Here is a 17,082-nt window from a genome sequence, read left to right as displayed (position 1 = left end):
TGCATCAAGTAAATAAAGGGAAGCAACTGCATAATCCTGTAGCTATGCTCCATCACTTATCCCATATAAAAGCCTTGCCAGATGTGAGATAATGAGCAGAACTATTTTGACGTGAAGGATAAGAATAAGATTCATAGAGTCCTGTCAGGTTACCCTCATGGAAATTCGGGCTGCTTTCTCCCTGGGGAAGGCGAGCTGCCATACAGTATATGGCGCTACCCATTTTTTTGTATTTTCCTGCATGCCTGTATTCATGTTTCTTCTTCTTCTTGTCGATCACTCAGATGGAAACACCGGCTCTCCGCGCAAATGTTGCCGTGCGCTGTAGGTCGTCCAGACTGCCATAGAGCTTCCCTTGCACCGTGGTCGCCTCCGCCCAGATCTGGCTCCTGAGGCCATCGTGTAGTGGGCAAGTCTGCAGCAGATGTTCCGTTGTCATGCTGCCTGTTTAACAAGGGCACTGGTCTGACTGGCCAATTCTGAACTTGGTGAAAAGGTGGTGGTTCATTCGGTTGTGGCCTGTCCGCAGCCTGAATATGAGGACCTGCTCAGACCTTGTGAGCAGGTGAAAGGCGTCGTTTTTGTTGTAGTGTGGGTGCTGCTGCAACCACTATTTGTGTTGTTTGGCCTTGATGATGGTCTTGGCTTCTTTGAAGGTGGTTGATCTGTCATTCTGATCCTTCGTAGTGCCCTCCTTTGCCAGAGTATCTGCGGCTTCGTTGCCTAGTATGTTGCAGTGGGAGGGGACCCATTGCAGCACGACTGTGTGGGCTCTGCACAGGGAGGTCAAGGCGGATGACAGGTCATTCAGTTCTTTGTCTCTGGCAGTGTCTAAGGCCTGCAGGACTGACTTTGTGTCGCTGAAGAACACAACGTTATTGGAGGAGAGTGGACTGTGCTCAATGTGGGCTGCACCTGTCTGGAGCGCTACTGCTTCAGCCTTGAAGTTGGTGGAGTAGAGGCCGGTAGCGAGGGAGATGTGTTCTTCTTCTCGTTCATGTTTCCAAGCCCTGAGACTTTCGCTGTGAACTTGGATTCTTAATCGTGCGCATGCGTGCACACGGTGGTGCTCGGCCACCGAGGAGAGTCTGCACAAAATTGACTCTGGGAAATAAATCCCTCGTTGAACGTGGGGATAAAACCCACACTGATAGCGACAACTGGTTTTTGAAGCCAGCACCGCTACCGACTGAGCTATTTCCCTGCCCCGAAAGACTGTGCTTTTAAAGAACCCCCCCCCTCCCCCCTCCCCCCCTATAAATACCTGTATATCCATCAAGATGTTGTTGAAGCGGTTGGTCAGTACAGCGGTCTCCATGGTGGGGATGACCAGATGTTGACCTTGGTACTTGATGCCCTCCACTGGACTCACTAAGCACGCCGTGCCCGCTCCAAACACCTCCTTTATCTGCACACACAAACACGCACATACAGATTACTTCATGTAGACACTTGCATAGCTAGAGGTTGGAAACAGGCTTGCTTTTCTGCTATTCAGAAAGTCAGAAAATAGTGTCAATAGAAAAACAAAATTGTTTCGAATGAAAAAAAAACACAAGTCAGGGACGAATTAAAACAAAATACTATTATTGCTATATAATACTAGTATTGTTTTATACTATTAAAGTGTTGTTGTTTTTAATTTACACAGCCCATGTGGCTTGTGACTATTAGCTGAAATTGCAAAAGCAAGTTTTATCATGTTTAATATAAAAACAATGTTGAAGGGTCCAACAAAGTTCTAAAGTTGGGAGGAAAAATTCGGGACGGTCAGGGAACCGAAAACACAGAGAGAAAAAAAATGTCTTGGCTTTTTGCCGCAGCTTACCCTCCTCTCATTCAAGGCTTTGACGAACTCCTTCATTTTGATGTCTCTCTCCGACACCTTGAATTCATTCTGAAAAAACAACACACACATGTCAATACATAACCCTCAGGGACGGATCACATTATTTTTAGGGAGGGGGGGGGGGGGGGATTCCAAATTTCTTTTACAAACAATTCGACGACTCGAAGCGTTCGAACCTCTTAGGGGGGTTCCGGGGACATGCTCCTCCGGAAAATGTTGATAAAAACATGAAAAATTGAGCAATCTGGTGCACTCTGAGCCAAGAAACTTCCCCTAATACACCTTCCAACAAGAAGGGCAAACGCTCGATCGAGTCACTTTCGCAGTTCTGAATATTATATGAGGCATCAGATGGACAGGAAGAAATTGCTATTCACAACACAATGAGTCACGTTCACATAAAATTTGAGCCCGGTCACTTTTATAGTTTCCGAGAAAAGCCCAACGTTAAGTTGTGTGTTGCCGAACAGAAAAGGCTAGTTATCTCCCTTGTTTTTCTGATAACGTTCGTAAAAGGCTACAGATGTAAATACTTTGATGTAAAGAATAATCCTACAAAGTTTCAATCACATCCGATGAACTTTGTCAAAGATATAAAATGTCTAATTTTTCCTTTGACGCTGACCTGTGACCTTGAAAAAGGTCAAAGGTCAACGAAACCATCGTTAAAGTGTAGAGGTCATTGGAGGTCACGACTAAACAAAATATGAGCCCGATCGCTTTGATAGTTTCCGAGAAAAGTCCAACGTTAAGGTGGTGTCTACGGACGGCCGGCCGGACGGCCGGCCGGCCGGACAGACTAACACTGACCGATTACATAGAGTCACTTTTTCTCAAGTGACTCAAAAAGTAAATTTAAGAAGACAATTTTGGATCAAAACAAGGACAACTGATCGATCTGGTGCAACCTGAGCCAACAAATGACCCAACTACTTTCCAAAACCGTCACTTAGGCAATGGCCAGCTCTTAAAGAGGTCTTGGGGCATGCCCCCCCCCCCCCCCCCCCCCCCCCCCGGGAAAAATGTTGATAACAATCAAGGAAAATGGAGCAATCTGGTGCAATCTGAGCCATTTTTTTTTTTTCTCAATTTTTTTTTTTTTAGGCTAAGGAGGGGGGGTTTCCGGAAACCTCGGAAACCCGCCCTGGATCCGCCCCTGACCCTGAAAGCCTCTCTGTACTACAAACATCTCCTGCCTAAAATTCATGGTTTCTCCTGAGCTAACATTAAATCAGATCAGTATGCAGTGGACCTCCCTTTATAAGACCAGACATCTGAGAAAATCAGGCAGGTACAAAAAAGGTGGGGAGGGGGGTCTTTAAATTGAGGTAAAATTACAGAGGTTATGAACAAAAAGACTGTAAAAGCAAGGTCGTAATAGGAGAGGAAACTTAAATGGGGTGGGGATGGGGGTGTTCTTTATAAAGGGGCTCAACTGTATCAGTAATCTTCTTCTTGCCATTCAATCAAGCTTCTTTTCTTTTTATTTATTTTTTTTCTTCTTGCTTTGGCAGAATGGAACAGATTTCTATCAGAATATGGATCTGATATGATAGGTTACCCACCCATTCTCTGGCAAGTTCCAGGAGACTTTTGCGTGTGACGCCTGGTAGAATCAAACCGTTGAGTGGCGGTGTGACAAGCTCCTCCTCTGAGAACACATCACAAAACATCACGTTATCTATGTGCAATACACTTACCACTCACGTCACATGTATCAAACACATCACAAAACATCTCGTTTACACTTACAGTATAAACTTACAAGTCACATTACATGTATAAAACACAAAAGAAACAAACCTTGGAATGAAAAGATCAGGTCCCGAACCATTACATTTGCGTTATCATGTAGAATACCATTGGTACTGTTTTCAGAAAATCGGAAAATGGAATGCCAGTTTTATCGAGTTGATCTGACGACATGACCTCAATGATTTTGGCAAGGGTTCATTGAAATTTCAAAAGTTGGCTTTACATTGAGATGAGGATCATCTGTCAGATACCCCCTGCGGGTTAGGGGGAGTCCCATATTGGTTGGGACGAGAAAGAATTTACCCGATGCTAACCAGCATGTCGTAAGAGGCGACTAACAGGTTCTGTTTCTCCTTTTACCCTTGTTAAGTGTTTCTTGTATAGAATATAGTCAATGTTTGTAAAGATTTTAGTCAAGCAGTATGTAAGAAATGTTACGTCCTTTGTACTGGAAACTTGCATTCTCCCAGTAAGGTCATATATTGTACTACGTTGCAAGCCCCTGGAGCAATTTTTTTGATTAGTGCTTTTGTGAACAAGAAACAATTAACAAGTGGCTCTATCCCATCTCCCCCCTTCCCCCGTCGCGATATAACCTTGAATGGTTGAAAACGACGTTAAACACCAAATAAAGAAAGAAAGATCTGTCAGATAGGAATGTGCCTTCAGAGAACAAAATAAGAATCTCCTGGATTTGGAACCATCAACAATTCCACTCTACATTAAAGTTGGGGTCCCGGGACCCTCTAGGTGGAGCGTCTGTGGAAAGCCCTGCACCACAGTGTGTACACTGGAACCCCCCTTTTAAGACCCCCAGTTTAAGTCTCCCTCCCTTTTAAGACCTTGCTTTTTCAGACTATCTGTTCACAACCTGTGTAAAGGTACCTCCCTTTTAAGTCTCCCTCCCTTTTAAGACCTTGTTTTTTCAGACTATCTGTTCACAACCTGTGTAAAGGTACCTCCCTTTTAAGTCTCCCTCCCTTTTAAGACCTTGTTTTTTCAGACTATCTGTTCACAACCTGTGTAAATGTACCCCCCTTTTAAGTCTCCCTCCTTTTTAAGACCTGATTTTCTCATATTTTGGAGGTCTTAAAAAAGGGGGGGGGGTCCACTGTACAGTTCCGGGAGGAGTTACAAGGGAGGAGTTACAAGGGAGGAGTTACAAGGGAGGAGTTACAAGGGAGGAGTTACAAGGGAGGAGTTACAAGGGAGGAGTTACAAGGGAGGATTCCTCCAAGAGGAGGAAGAGTCTCAATGCTGAAAACACTGTATCCTGTTCTCACAGGTACAACGACATACAAACAATTGACAAGGCTGTCAGCTTACAAAAAACTTTTCTCTTTCTTCTGGCTGCTCTTATCCACAGCATAATCCACCATAAATAATCAGCCACTCAAAATGAATGTGCAAGGCAGGCAAGGTAAGATAGAAGCACACCAAAAGAGGATGACAACACAATACAACAAATTCTCGAAACAGCCTCATTGTGAATTTACAAAACCTCTTTCCCTTCAGGATCAGGATCGATACATTGCAGGAACCTTTTTAGGTTATCATCGCAACGGAAACGAGAGAGCACAACCCCAAAAATTTTAATTTTAATAATAGGAATTATTTGATCCTAGCCTATTCTCTTATTTTTAGGGAGGTCAGTTAGTGGGGTCAGGGGGGCGGTGGAAGAACAGGCAGCATCCGAGCGACACCCCGAGCCTTCCCCCTTTCTTGTCGCTGGTCCAGTCCAGTGCACAATAAACCATAAATAATCAGCCACTCAAACATAACGTGTGCAATGCAGGCAAGACAGAAGCATGCAAAGAGAGGATGATGCAATGCAAGAAATTCTAAAGACACTCTTTTTGTTAGCAAATGAGGCTTAAAATTTACAGAAAATTATCAACTGATGTGACAATCATGTTTGATGTTTGGTAGGGAAATAGCTCAGTCGGTAGCGTCACTGGCTTCAAAACCAGTTGTCACTATCGGCGTGGGTTCGATCCCCATGTTCAGCAAGGGATTTATTCCCCAGAGTCAACTTTAAGAAGACTCTCCTCGGTGTCCAAAACACCCATGTCCGCACGATAAAGAACCCAAGTTGACAGCGAAAGTCTCAGGGCTTGGAAACATGAATACACGCATGCAGGAGAGAAAACAGGGTAGCGCCGTACTGTATGGCAGCTCACTTTCCCCAGGGAGAAAGCAGTCTGAATTTCCATGAGGATAACCTCACAGTACTATGTGAAATCATGTCCTAATAGGTACAGGCAGGCAAAATTTGAAATTTGAAACAGAGGTTTAAAAAGCAGAATTTTAGAAAGAGCAGGTTAAAACAAACAAAACAAAAAAAGAATGAAGTGTCTAGCTTGATTATTTCCTGAGATATGCCCTTAATTCATCCGAGCGACGCGTCCGTAAGCGCGAATTTGTATTTTCGGCCAACTTTCAGGTCATACAGAAATTTCTATGATGTGAATAGAAATGATGAAAAGAGTTTTTGTCAGTCTTTATGACACAGACAGTAAGTAGTTAGGAAAAAGAAAGCAATACAGACAGAAATACATGAGCACTGACACACCAAAAACATGAAAACACACCATTATTAACATTCCAAAACAGCACAACTCTGTATTTTCAAAAGATCATAGCATGCAAGTTTATGAAGTGAACAGTTTGAAAATGAATCTTATAACACTTCATGTTATAACTGTCCACAGGAATTATTTCTGAGTTACAGTTCACATTAACTTTTAAGACACAAACCCTCAAACTTGACCCATCCTTTGATTTGTCACACGGAAAACGACCAAAAATAGAGAGCAATTATTTCAAACGCTGATAACTCGAAAACTACTTGATGGATCCACACCAAATTTGGTAGGCTGATTCTATGTACCAGGACAGAGTCACAAACACACTCAGGTATGCTGAATAAATTGGAATACTAACCTATCATGCTGTTTTTAACATAAAGTGGTGACAATCTTGTAGCGCTGAACGACATCACTTGGCGAATGGCATACACAAGGAATGTGAGTTCATGAAAACATCATTTCTGGCAGCATACAATAATGATAACATCAGAATACATGTGTATATAAGTAAGCAGAAGCATATGTGTTTAAAATATAAACTGTTCCATATTTGGCTATGTTGCATGAGTTTTCAATTTCAGTGCTTGAAGACACAAACGGTAAGTCCTGTTTTTCATCATCTAGTGATCTACGTAAAGTACGCTCTGTGAAAGGCAAAATACAGGCTTGAATAGAATGGTGCATTCTGCAGCACCCATATTCTGCCATTCACAGAGGTCATGGGGAGGTCACAAGCCAACACGAACTTCGCATGTACGGTGGCCTTGTCTGGTCGTGACGGCCACTTGTATGTGTCTTGTTTGACCGAGCACCTCTCCATGAAGTTCACAGCAGCAAGACTGTCCTCAATGACTGCCTCTACTTCCCCAGGATAGAAATCCTCCTCGTATCCCACGAGGATTGTTGTTTCAGGACGGACATCCTTGAACAGAAATGTCTCCTCTAGCTGTTTCATGGCCTCGTCTACCAGCCTCTCCATCCCCCCGTCTCCATCTCCCTGCTGCTCCTCCACATCGACTTCCTCATCGTCCATATCCTCTTCATCCAAGCCCTCCTCCTGCTCATCGTTCTCATCCTCTTCTTCCTCCATCTCCTCCTCCCCATCTACCCCATCAGTCAAAAAGTTCTTGAGATTCCGAGTGAGCACAGGCAGCTTGGCCGTTGCACGCAGAAGTGGTGATACCTCCTTCAGGATGAGTTTGTGGTACATTACTTCAGCCTTCAGCGCATCCTCCTGTGCACACCTACATTCCGGCACATAATGCTGAGGCCAAGGTCTACACAAAGAAAGTCACTGAAACTGAAAGTAAAACCGGCACCTTCACCCTCACGTTGTTTCACTTTGGCAGCCTCTTTCACAGTAGCTTCAAGTTCAGTCCGAAGACTAAGTCCCTCCAAAGGATCCCCATGCACAGTTCTTGGAAAGAAAGACTCCATGTCCTTCCAAGTGGTCTTTGTCTCCACTCGCAACAGTTCCAGTTGCAAAGCTAATCGGTGGGTGAGTGGTCCACGATCAACCTTTGGCGGTGCTCCCTTTCCAGTCTTGGTCAAGGCTCGTTTCATCTTCTGGAAATGTACATCATCTGCAACACACAAGATCCCGTCAAGGATTAATTTTTGTCTTGGTAAATGGACATACAACAGCTGAGCTGCACTACTTGTGTTTCCACTTTTTTTTTCCTTCAATCACCTGATTCAAGACAAGTACTACTACTAGTACTTCTTCTTTGACTTTAGTAACTTGAATTTAAAAACAGCTTCATATGCATAGATCAGTAAACTGTAGTTACACTTACTGCTTGTAGAAAATTGATCAAGCGAGATAAAAATGCAAAGAAACCAGAAAAAGACTGACACTGACACTTATCTTAGTATTCTTACTGCATAATAATACATGTGTATTCAAAGAACATTGAAGCTGTTTGAGAATTGATTCGTGTATGCTCCTCCATAATATCTCTGTTGTATAGTGCAAGTAGCAATAATGTGAGAAAATGCTACATGCGTTTGTGAATTCCCGGTTTCCAGCTGATAAATCGAAGACTGAAATACGGTGAAAATCGTCAACACTGACTATCGAAGTTCGATGATTTTTGTCACTTCCGGTTTTCGAATTTCATTTTATTTCTCGAGATTTCTTACTAATCATAAACAAAATGATGAAATGAATGCAAAATACGAACAAAACAACCCCAATACTTTTTGATGAAAACGTTTTTATTGAAGCAGTCGGTACCAATAAAATTAATTTTGAACTGAAATGGCAACACTGCCTCGTGCCGAAAGGTTCAATGAGGAGACGCTTACACAAGTTGGAAAATCGGTCAAATTTCTTGATAAAAAAACCGAACTACTCATATTAACTTACAAAGTGATCAACTAGTATGTTAATCTTTCAAAATATATAGTACTTACCAAGGCTGGGTTTGATGCTGAGAAGAAACGAATCCAAATTGCCAGGGCCACCGAGTGGTGGTTTTGCACGGTCCGCCATGACGCTAATCGGCTCTGCGGTATGCATGTGACCCCCGGTACTTGGTTTTGATTGGCTCGCGCAGCGTCAGGGAGCATGTCTCCCTCACGTGACAATTATCGTCGGATTGTTCAAAAAACGAGCTTTCTTGCGCATCTATTTGTTGTGCGATCCGTTCAGTAGTTTTGGAGATATTCAAGTTCAAACTGACGCCAAACTTTACACTTGAATTTCTTTATTTTACGGGCAAAAAGTCTCAGAAAGAATTGTATGTAATGAAAGAGTTACTCCCCGTTAATATGACCCTTGTAATTTGCATACTTTGAATGAGTTCTTGACTCTTACAACCGCAATTTTAGAGACGCGATGCAAAACATGGTGAGGAGACGGAAATGGAGGTAAGCGACAATCGGCGGCGATCGCATGTACAGTCAGCACCTTTCACACGTTTGCACAACTTACAAAGGTAATAAAGAAAGAAACAAATAATACAGACAGATAGATTAAGAACAGATCTTTATTTTGCAATCATTATTTTTTATTTCCATGCATTTTCTCGACCTGAACAAGACAGAGGAACACAGTCTATTTTTAGCTGGCAACGCTCTTTCCAGCCTAGCAGCCCAGAGGCTGCGGGTACATAGTCCTAATCCCTTGATAACAAGAAATTCCTCCGAGGTAGGAAAAACACCCCCGTCAAAGGGAAATAACCTTCTCAGTTGGTGGCAGTGACTGAGTGAGAATGGTTATTTCCCTTTGACCATTAAGATGTCCCTCTATAAGTCCTTGTATAACTTTAATCCACCAATAACTCCCTAACCGTGTGTTTGACTGGTCCCAATTTTTGTAAGGACCGTCTCAGGAATGTATAGAACCTGTTCACCAAGTTTGGTGACGATCGGTCCGTTCATTCTTGAGATCTATATGCGAACACAAACACACAAACAAACACATCGACCGAAACCTATACACACCCCTATACCGGGGGTGTAATAAGCCACAAGTAATCAGCAAGTTAAACAATATCATGCAAGACAGACAAGACCAGAACACAGAACCCAGTCACAAGAACAAACCTCCTTTCTCGTTGATCAAGTAGACGAAGAGATTCATGGTGCCGACTTCCGTCATCATGTGATCTTCTCCATACAACCACAACACTTGCTGGCACCCCTCTTCTTTCACTGCTGTGTCCTGTATCTGTATGGTGGGGGCATAGTTCCTGAAAACATCACATAACATCAAATTAGATTGGTTTTTACATTTAGTCAAGTTTTGACTAAATGTTTTAACGTAGAGGGGGGAATCGAGACGAGGGTCGTGGTGTATGTGCGTGTGTGTGTGTGTGTGTGTGTGTGTGTGTCTGTGTGTGTGTGTAGAGCGATTCAGACTAAACTACTGGACCGATCTTTATGAAATTTGACATGAGAGTTCCTGGGTATGATATCCTCAGACGTTTTTTTCATTTTTTTGATAAATGTCTTTGATGACGTCATATCCGGCTTTTCGTGAAAGTTGAGGCGGCACTGTCACGCCCTCATTTTTCAACCAAATTGGTTGAAATTTTGGTCAAGTAATCTTCGACGAAGCCCGGACTTCGGTATTGCATTTCAGCTTGGTGGCGTAAAAATTAATTGATGACTTTGGTCATTAAAAATTTGAAAATTGTAAACAAAAATAAAAATTTATAAAACGATCCAAATTTACGTTCATCTTATTCTCCATCATTTGCTGATTCCAAAAACATATAAATATGTTATATTTGGATTAAAAACACGCTCAGAAAGTTAAAACAAAGAGAGGTACAGAAAAGCGTGCTATCCTTCTTAGCGCAACTACTACCCCGCTCTTCTTGTCAATTTCACTGCCTTTGCCATGAGCGGTGGACTGACGATGCTACGAATATACGGTCTTGCTGAAAAATGGCATTGCGTTCAGTTTCATTCTGTGAGTTCGACAGCTACTTGATTAAATGTTGTATTTTCGCCTTATGCGACTTGTTAATTTGTATCATCTCTTGGCCAGAGAGGACAACCCCCAACACAAAACTTTGGGAAACTGTGGAAGACCTGCGCCCAACCTGCGAGTTCATACGATCAGCAGGCCTGAGATGATAAGGGACACAACCGTCGAACGCTGAAGAAGAAGTATCTTCTCTTCAGCTGATAGTGCTATTCGAGACCGATGCAAACTAAAATGTTAAAACAATAACAAGACAGAATTGAACCTAGTGTGCAAAAACCTTTTCACATTTACCTGTCTACATGCAAACCAACAAACGAATATGCAAAATTATGCACATGAACACAAACACGCATATGTATACACAGAATCCAACAGCAGCAAATAAACACAAGACATACACAAAGACACAAACACTCTCAAATTAAGTACAAAGAAGCATAATTATCCCCCCCCAAAACACTGGCTCTCTTCACATTTTTCTTTCCTTTACCTTCTTGCTTTATTTTGTTTTCTTTTCTTTTTTGTCACTAAATTGTACACACACACACACACACACACACACACACACACACACACACACACACACACACACACACACGCACACGCACACGCACACACACACACACACACACACGCACACACAATTTTGGTTTCATAGTTGTCTCAACTCACGCTCCCATCTTGTAGGCTCCACAGCCGCCGGGCCACGCGCGCACATACTGCGGGTCAGCCAGCAGGGTGACAGGTTTGAACCCAGTGGGATAGTAAGGACCCACCGGACCAATCAGCACAAACAACTTGGCAGCGTTGGACTTGACCACTCCGAGGGTAGGCTGATGAAAAAGACAGAAAAAGGAGCACCTTTCAAATAACATTAGGACAAGGACAACAAAATGGCCGTGCTTTCAACAACAATTGAAACAGATAGAATGCTGACTTTCAAACTTTAATAATAAAAAAGCCTACAAGAATGGTTAATGAATTGAATTTTTGTTGTAAATGGGTTATTCTCAGTCATGGTCCAAAAGCGTGACATGGACCTTGAAATATAAATTTCAAAGGAGATTGTTCAAAACTTCCACCTGTCTAGTCCTTAATAGGCATACTCAAGGTGTGTAGGACAGGAAACAGAAAAGACGACGATGTAAAAACTGGCTGTGTAACAGCTATGGTGTGGTGTAACTAAAAATAAAGAACAAAATATAAAGAAACTTTTCAGTTATCCTGTATCGGGGCACATTGACATTGGGGGGAACATTGTGGTTCCAACACATCGTCATCATGTACCCAGCAGTAGTTTTCTGTCTCAGGTACTTCCATGACGCGATGCCTTGACTGAACAGCATTTTTGGACCCCGTCAAATTTTTCCATAACACCACATTTAAAAAAAACATGGATATTGTCTGCATAAACAAGTGCATCACCTCTTTTCACCTGTACACTTTGTTTGCACTCTTTACTCGTAGCATAGTGGAGAGGAACGTGTGTTTTTCGCCAAGATAGCCTATGTCACGAAATGGCTGCTTTCAAGCAGCTGATTTTCAGCACTCTAAGACAAGGAAAAAACAGTCAAATATGGTTTCAGACACGCAACAGATACAGCACATTCTTCATTTAATGGATAATGATGGTTGTATTTTCTTCTTGAAGTAGGTCTGGGTCAGTAACCTGAGAATGACCCAATCTATAGGTATATGATATTATGAGTAAGTAGCATCCCCCTTCATTGCCCCTGTCGACGCCCATTTTAATCGCTTGCTTCCCTTTATATAATAAACCAGCCATAGGAAGTCATCACATAATCTTCAAAATCTCCAAAACTGTTTGGAATTCTGGGTTGGGAAATCATTTCATGAAATGGCGATTGGTCAATGCATTTCGGAGTTGGGCTTCTAACATAATGTCGGTCAAACTTTAAAGTAATGCTACCTGAGTTTGCTTTCCAAACTGATTCAAAGTGAATGGGAGCATTGGGTCAGTATGGAAGGGGTGTTGATTTTTGACAACCACCCAGCTTCCAAAAAATAACTACCCAGCAACCAGCCTGAATCCTTGATATCACATGGGTGGCCGTGGAGAAGCTACACTTTGTGGGCACTACTTTAACAAAAAAGGAAATCTTGCATACATTACTAAGTAACCTGAAAGTACGGTAACCTGAAAGTAACCTGAAACATCAGCTATAAGATCAGGAACAAAAAGAAGGAATCCCAGACAGATAGAAACATCAGCTATAAGACCAGGAACAAAAAGAATGAATCCGAGACAGATAGAAACATCAGCTATAAGATCAGGAACAAAAAGAATGAATCCGAGACAGATAGAAACATCAGCTGTAAGACCAGGAACAAAAAGAATGAATCCAGACAGATAGAAACATCAGCTATAAGATCAGGAACAAAAAGAATGAATCCGAGACAGATAGAAACATCAGCTATAAGATCAGGAACAAAAAGAATGAATCCGAGACAGATAGAAACATCAGCTATAAGATCAGGAACAAAAAGAATGAATCCGAGACGGATAGAAACATCAGCTATAAGATCAGGAACAAAAAGGATGAATCCCAGACAGATAGAAACATCAGCTATAAGATCAGGAACAAAAAGAATGAATCCGAGACGGATAGAAACATCAGCTATAAGATCAGGAACAAAAAGAATGAATCCGAGACAGATAGAAACATCAGCTGTAAGATCAGGAACAAAAAGAATGAATCCGAGACAGATAGAAACATCAGCTATAAGATCAGGAACAAAAAGAATGAATCCGAGACAGATAGAAACATCAGCTATAAGATCAGGAACAAAAAGAATGAATCCCAGACAGATAGAAACATCAGCTATAAGATCAGGAACAAAAAGAATGAATCCGAGACAGATAGAAACATCAGCTGTAAGATCAGGAACAAAAAGAATGAATCCCAGACAGATAGAAACATCAGCTATAAGATCAGGAACAAAAAGAATGAATCCCAGACAGATAGAAACATCAGCTGTAAGATCAGGAACAAAAAGAATGAATCCCAGACAGATAGAAACATCAGCTATAAGATCAGGAACAAAAAGAATGAATCCGAGACAGATAGAAACATCAGCTGTAAGATCAGGAACAAAAAGAATGAATCCAGACAGATAGAAACATCAGCTATAAGATCAGGAACAAAAAGAATGAATCCCAGACAGATAGAAACATCAGCTATAAGATCAGGAACAAAAAGAATGAATCCCAGACAGATAGAAACATAAGCTATAAGATCAGGAACAAAAAGAATGAATCCTAGACAGATAGAAACATCAGCTGTAAGATCAGGAACAAAAAGAATGAATCCGAGACGGATAGAAACATCAGCTGTAAGATCAGGAACAAAAAGAATGAATCCGAGACGGATAGAAACATCAGCTGTAAGATCAGGAACAAAAAGAATGAATCCGAGACAGATAGAAACATCAGCTATAAGATCAGGAACAAAAAGAATGAATCCGAGACAGATAGAAACATCAGCTATAAGATCAGGAACAAAAAGAATGAATCCGAGACAGATAGAAACATCAGCTATAAGATCAGGAACAAAAAGAATGAATCCCAGACAGATAGAAACATCAGCTATAAGATCAGGAACAAAAAGAATGAATCCCAGACAGATAGAAACATCAGCTATAAGATCAGGAACAAAAAGAATGAATCCCAGACAGATAGAAACATCAGCTGTAAGATCAGGAACAAAAAGGATGAATCCCAGACAGATAGAAACATCAGCTGTAAGATCAGGAACAAAAAGAATGAATCCGAGACGGATAGAAACATCAGCTATAAGATCAGGAACAAAAAGAATGAATCCGAGACAGATAGAAACATCAGCTGTAAGATCAGGAACAAAAAGAATGAATCCAGACAGATAGAAACATCAGCTATAAGATCAGGAACAAAAAGAATGAATCCGAGACAGATAGAAACATCAGCTATAAGATCAGGAACAAAAAGAATGAATCCCAGACAGATAGAAACATCAGCTATAAGATCAGGAACAAAAAGAATGAATCCGAGACAGATAGAAACATCAGCTATAAGATCAGGAACAAAAAGAATGAATCCCAGACAGATAGAAACATCAGCTATAAGATCAGGAACAAAAAGAATGAATCCCAGACAGATAGAAACATCAGCTGTAAGATCAGGAACAAAAAGGATGAATCCCAGACAGATAGAAACATCAGCTGTAAGATCAGGAACAAAAAGAATGAATCCGAGACAGATAGAAACATCAGCTCTAAGATCAGGAACAAAAAGAATGAATCCGAGACAGATAGAAACATCAGCTGTAAGATCAGGAACAAAAAGAATGAATCCGAGACAGATAGAAACATCAGCTATAAGATCAGGAACAAAAAGAATGAATCCGAGACAGATAGAAACATCAGCTGTAAGATCAGGAACAAAAAGAATGAATCCAGACAGATAGAAACATCAGCTATAAGATCAGGAACAAAAAGAATGAATCCAGACAGATAGAAACATCAGCTGTAAGATCAGGAACAAAAAGAATGAATCCAGACAGATAGAAACATCAGCTATAAGATCAGGAACAAAAAGAATGAATCCGAGACAGATAGAAACATCAGCTATAAGATCAGGAACAAAAAGAATGAATCCCAGACAGATAGAAACATCAGCTATAAGATCAGGAACAAAAAGAATGAATCCCAGACAGATAGAAACATCAGCTATAAGATCAGGAACAAAAAGAATGAATCCGAGACAGATAGAAACATCAGCTATAAGATCAGGAACAAAAAGAATGAATCCGAGACAGATAGAAACATCAGCTATAAGATCAGGAACAACAAGTCGCGTAAGGCGAAAATACAATATTTAGTCAAGTAGCTGTCGAACTCACAGAATGAAACTGAACGCAACGCAACGCAGCAAGACCGTATACTCGTAGCATCGTCACTCCACCGCCCGTGGCAAAGGCAGTGCCCGTGGAATTGACTAGAAGATCGAGCGGGGTACATTCGTTGCGCTGAGAAGGATAGCACGCTTTTCTGTACCTCTCTTCGTTTTAACTTTCTGAGCGTGTTTTTAATCCAAACATATCATATCTATATATTTTTGGAATCAGGAACCGACAAGGAATAAGATGAAAGTGTTTTTAAATTGATTTCGAAAAAAAAATTTTGATAATAATTTTTATATATTTAATTTTCAGAGCTTGTTTTTAATCCGAATATAACATATTTATATGTTTTTGGAATCAGCAAATGATGGAGAATAAGATAAACGTAAATTTGGATCGTTTTATAAATTTTTATTTTTTTTTACAATTTTCAGATTTTTAATGACCAAAGTCATTAATTAACTTTTAAGCCACCAAGCTGAAATGCAATACCGAACCCCGGGTTTTGTCGAACATTACTTGACCAAAATTTCAACCAATTTGGTTGAACAAGAAGAGCAAACGCTCGATCGAGTCACTTTCGCAGTTCTGAATATTATATGAGGCATCAGATGGACAGGAAGAAATTGCTATTCACAACACAATGAGTCACGTTCACATAAAATTTGAGCCCGGTCACTTTTATAGTTTCCGAGAAAAGCCCAACGTTAAGTTGTGTGTTGCCGAACAGAAAAGGCTAGTTATCTCCCTTGTTTTTCTGATAACGTTCGTAAAAGGCTACAGATGTAAATACTTTGATGTAAAGAATAATCCTACAAAGTTTCAATCACATCCGATGAACTTTGTCAAAGATATAAAATGTCTAATTTTTCCTTTGACGCTGACCTGTGACCTTGAAAAAGGTCAAAGGTCAACGAAACCATCGTTAAAGTGTAGAGGTCATTGGAGGTCACGACTAAACAAAATATGAGCCCGATCGCTTTGATAGTTTCCGAGAAAAGTCCAACGTTAAGGTGGTGTCTACGGACGGCCGGCCGAACGGCCGGCCGGACGGCCGGCCGGACAGACTAACACTGACCGATTACATAGAGTCACTTTTTCTCAAGTGACTCAAAAATGAGGGCGTGACAGTGCCGCCTCAACTTTCACGAAAAGCCGGATATGACGTCATCAAAGACATTTATCAAACAAATAAAAAAAACGTTCGGCGATTTCATACCCAGGAACTCTCATGTCAAATTTCATAAAGATCGGTCCAGTAGTTTAGTCTGAATCGCTCTACACACACACACACACACACACACACACGCACAGACAGACAGACAGACAGACACACACACCATACCCTCGTTTCGATTCCCCCTCGATGTTAAAATATTTAGTCAAAACTTGACTAAATATAAAAAGAATGAATCCGAGACAGATAGAAACATCAGCTATAAGATCAGGAACAAAAAGAATGAATCCGAGACAGATAGAAACATCAGCTATAAGACCAGGAACAAAAAGAATGAATCCGAGACAGATAGAAACATCAGCTATAAGATCAGGAAC

General features: G+C 41.1%; 1 protein-coding gene across 2 annotated transcripts in view; it reads right to left on the bottom strand.

The window, feature by feature from the left end:
• LOC138971810 (branched-chain-amino-acid aminotransferase, cytosolic-like) overlaps window positions 1–17,082 on the bottom strand; it is a 72,669-nt gene that overhangs the window by 5,858 nt on the left and 49,729 nt on the right. For both annotated transcript variants that reach the window (XM_070344630.1, XM_070344631.1), the window contains 5 exons: window positions 11,303–11,463; window positions 9,742–9,887; window positions 3,415–3,500; window positions 1,829–1,897; window positions 1,265–1,408 (listed from right to left, as the gene is read on the bottom strand). In XM_070344630.1, the coding sequence (XP_070200731.1) occupies window positions 1,265–1,408; window positions 1,829–1,897; window positions 3,415–3,500; window positions 9,742–9,887; window positions 11,303–11,463 (606 nt within the window). The remainder of the gene's footprint in view (window positions 1–1,264; window positions 1,409–1,828; window positions 1,898–3,414; window positions 3,501–9,741; window positions 9,888–11,302; window positions 11,464–17,082) is intronic.

This window comes from Littorina saxatilis, linkage group LG7, assembly GCF_037325665.1.
Source record: "Littorina saxatilis isolate snail1 linkage group LG7, US_GU_Lsax_2.0, whole genome shotgun sequence".
Lineage (NCBI taxonomy): Eukaryota > Metazoa > Mollusca > Gastropoda > Littorinimorpha > Littorinidae > Littorina > Littorina saxatilis.
Note: the sequence above shows the minus strand (reverse complement) of the source record. Positions and strands in the feature narration are given on the sequence as shown.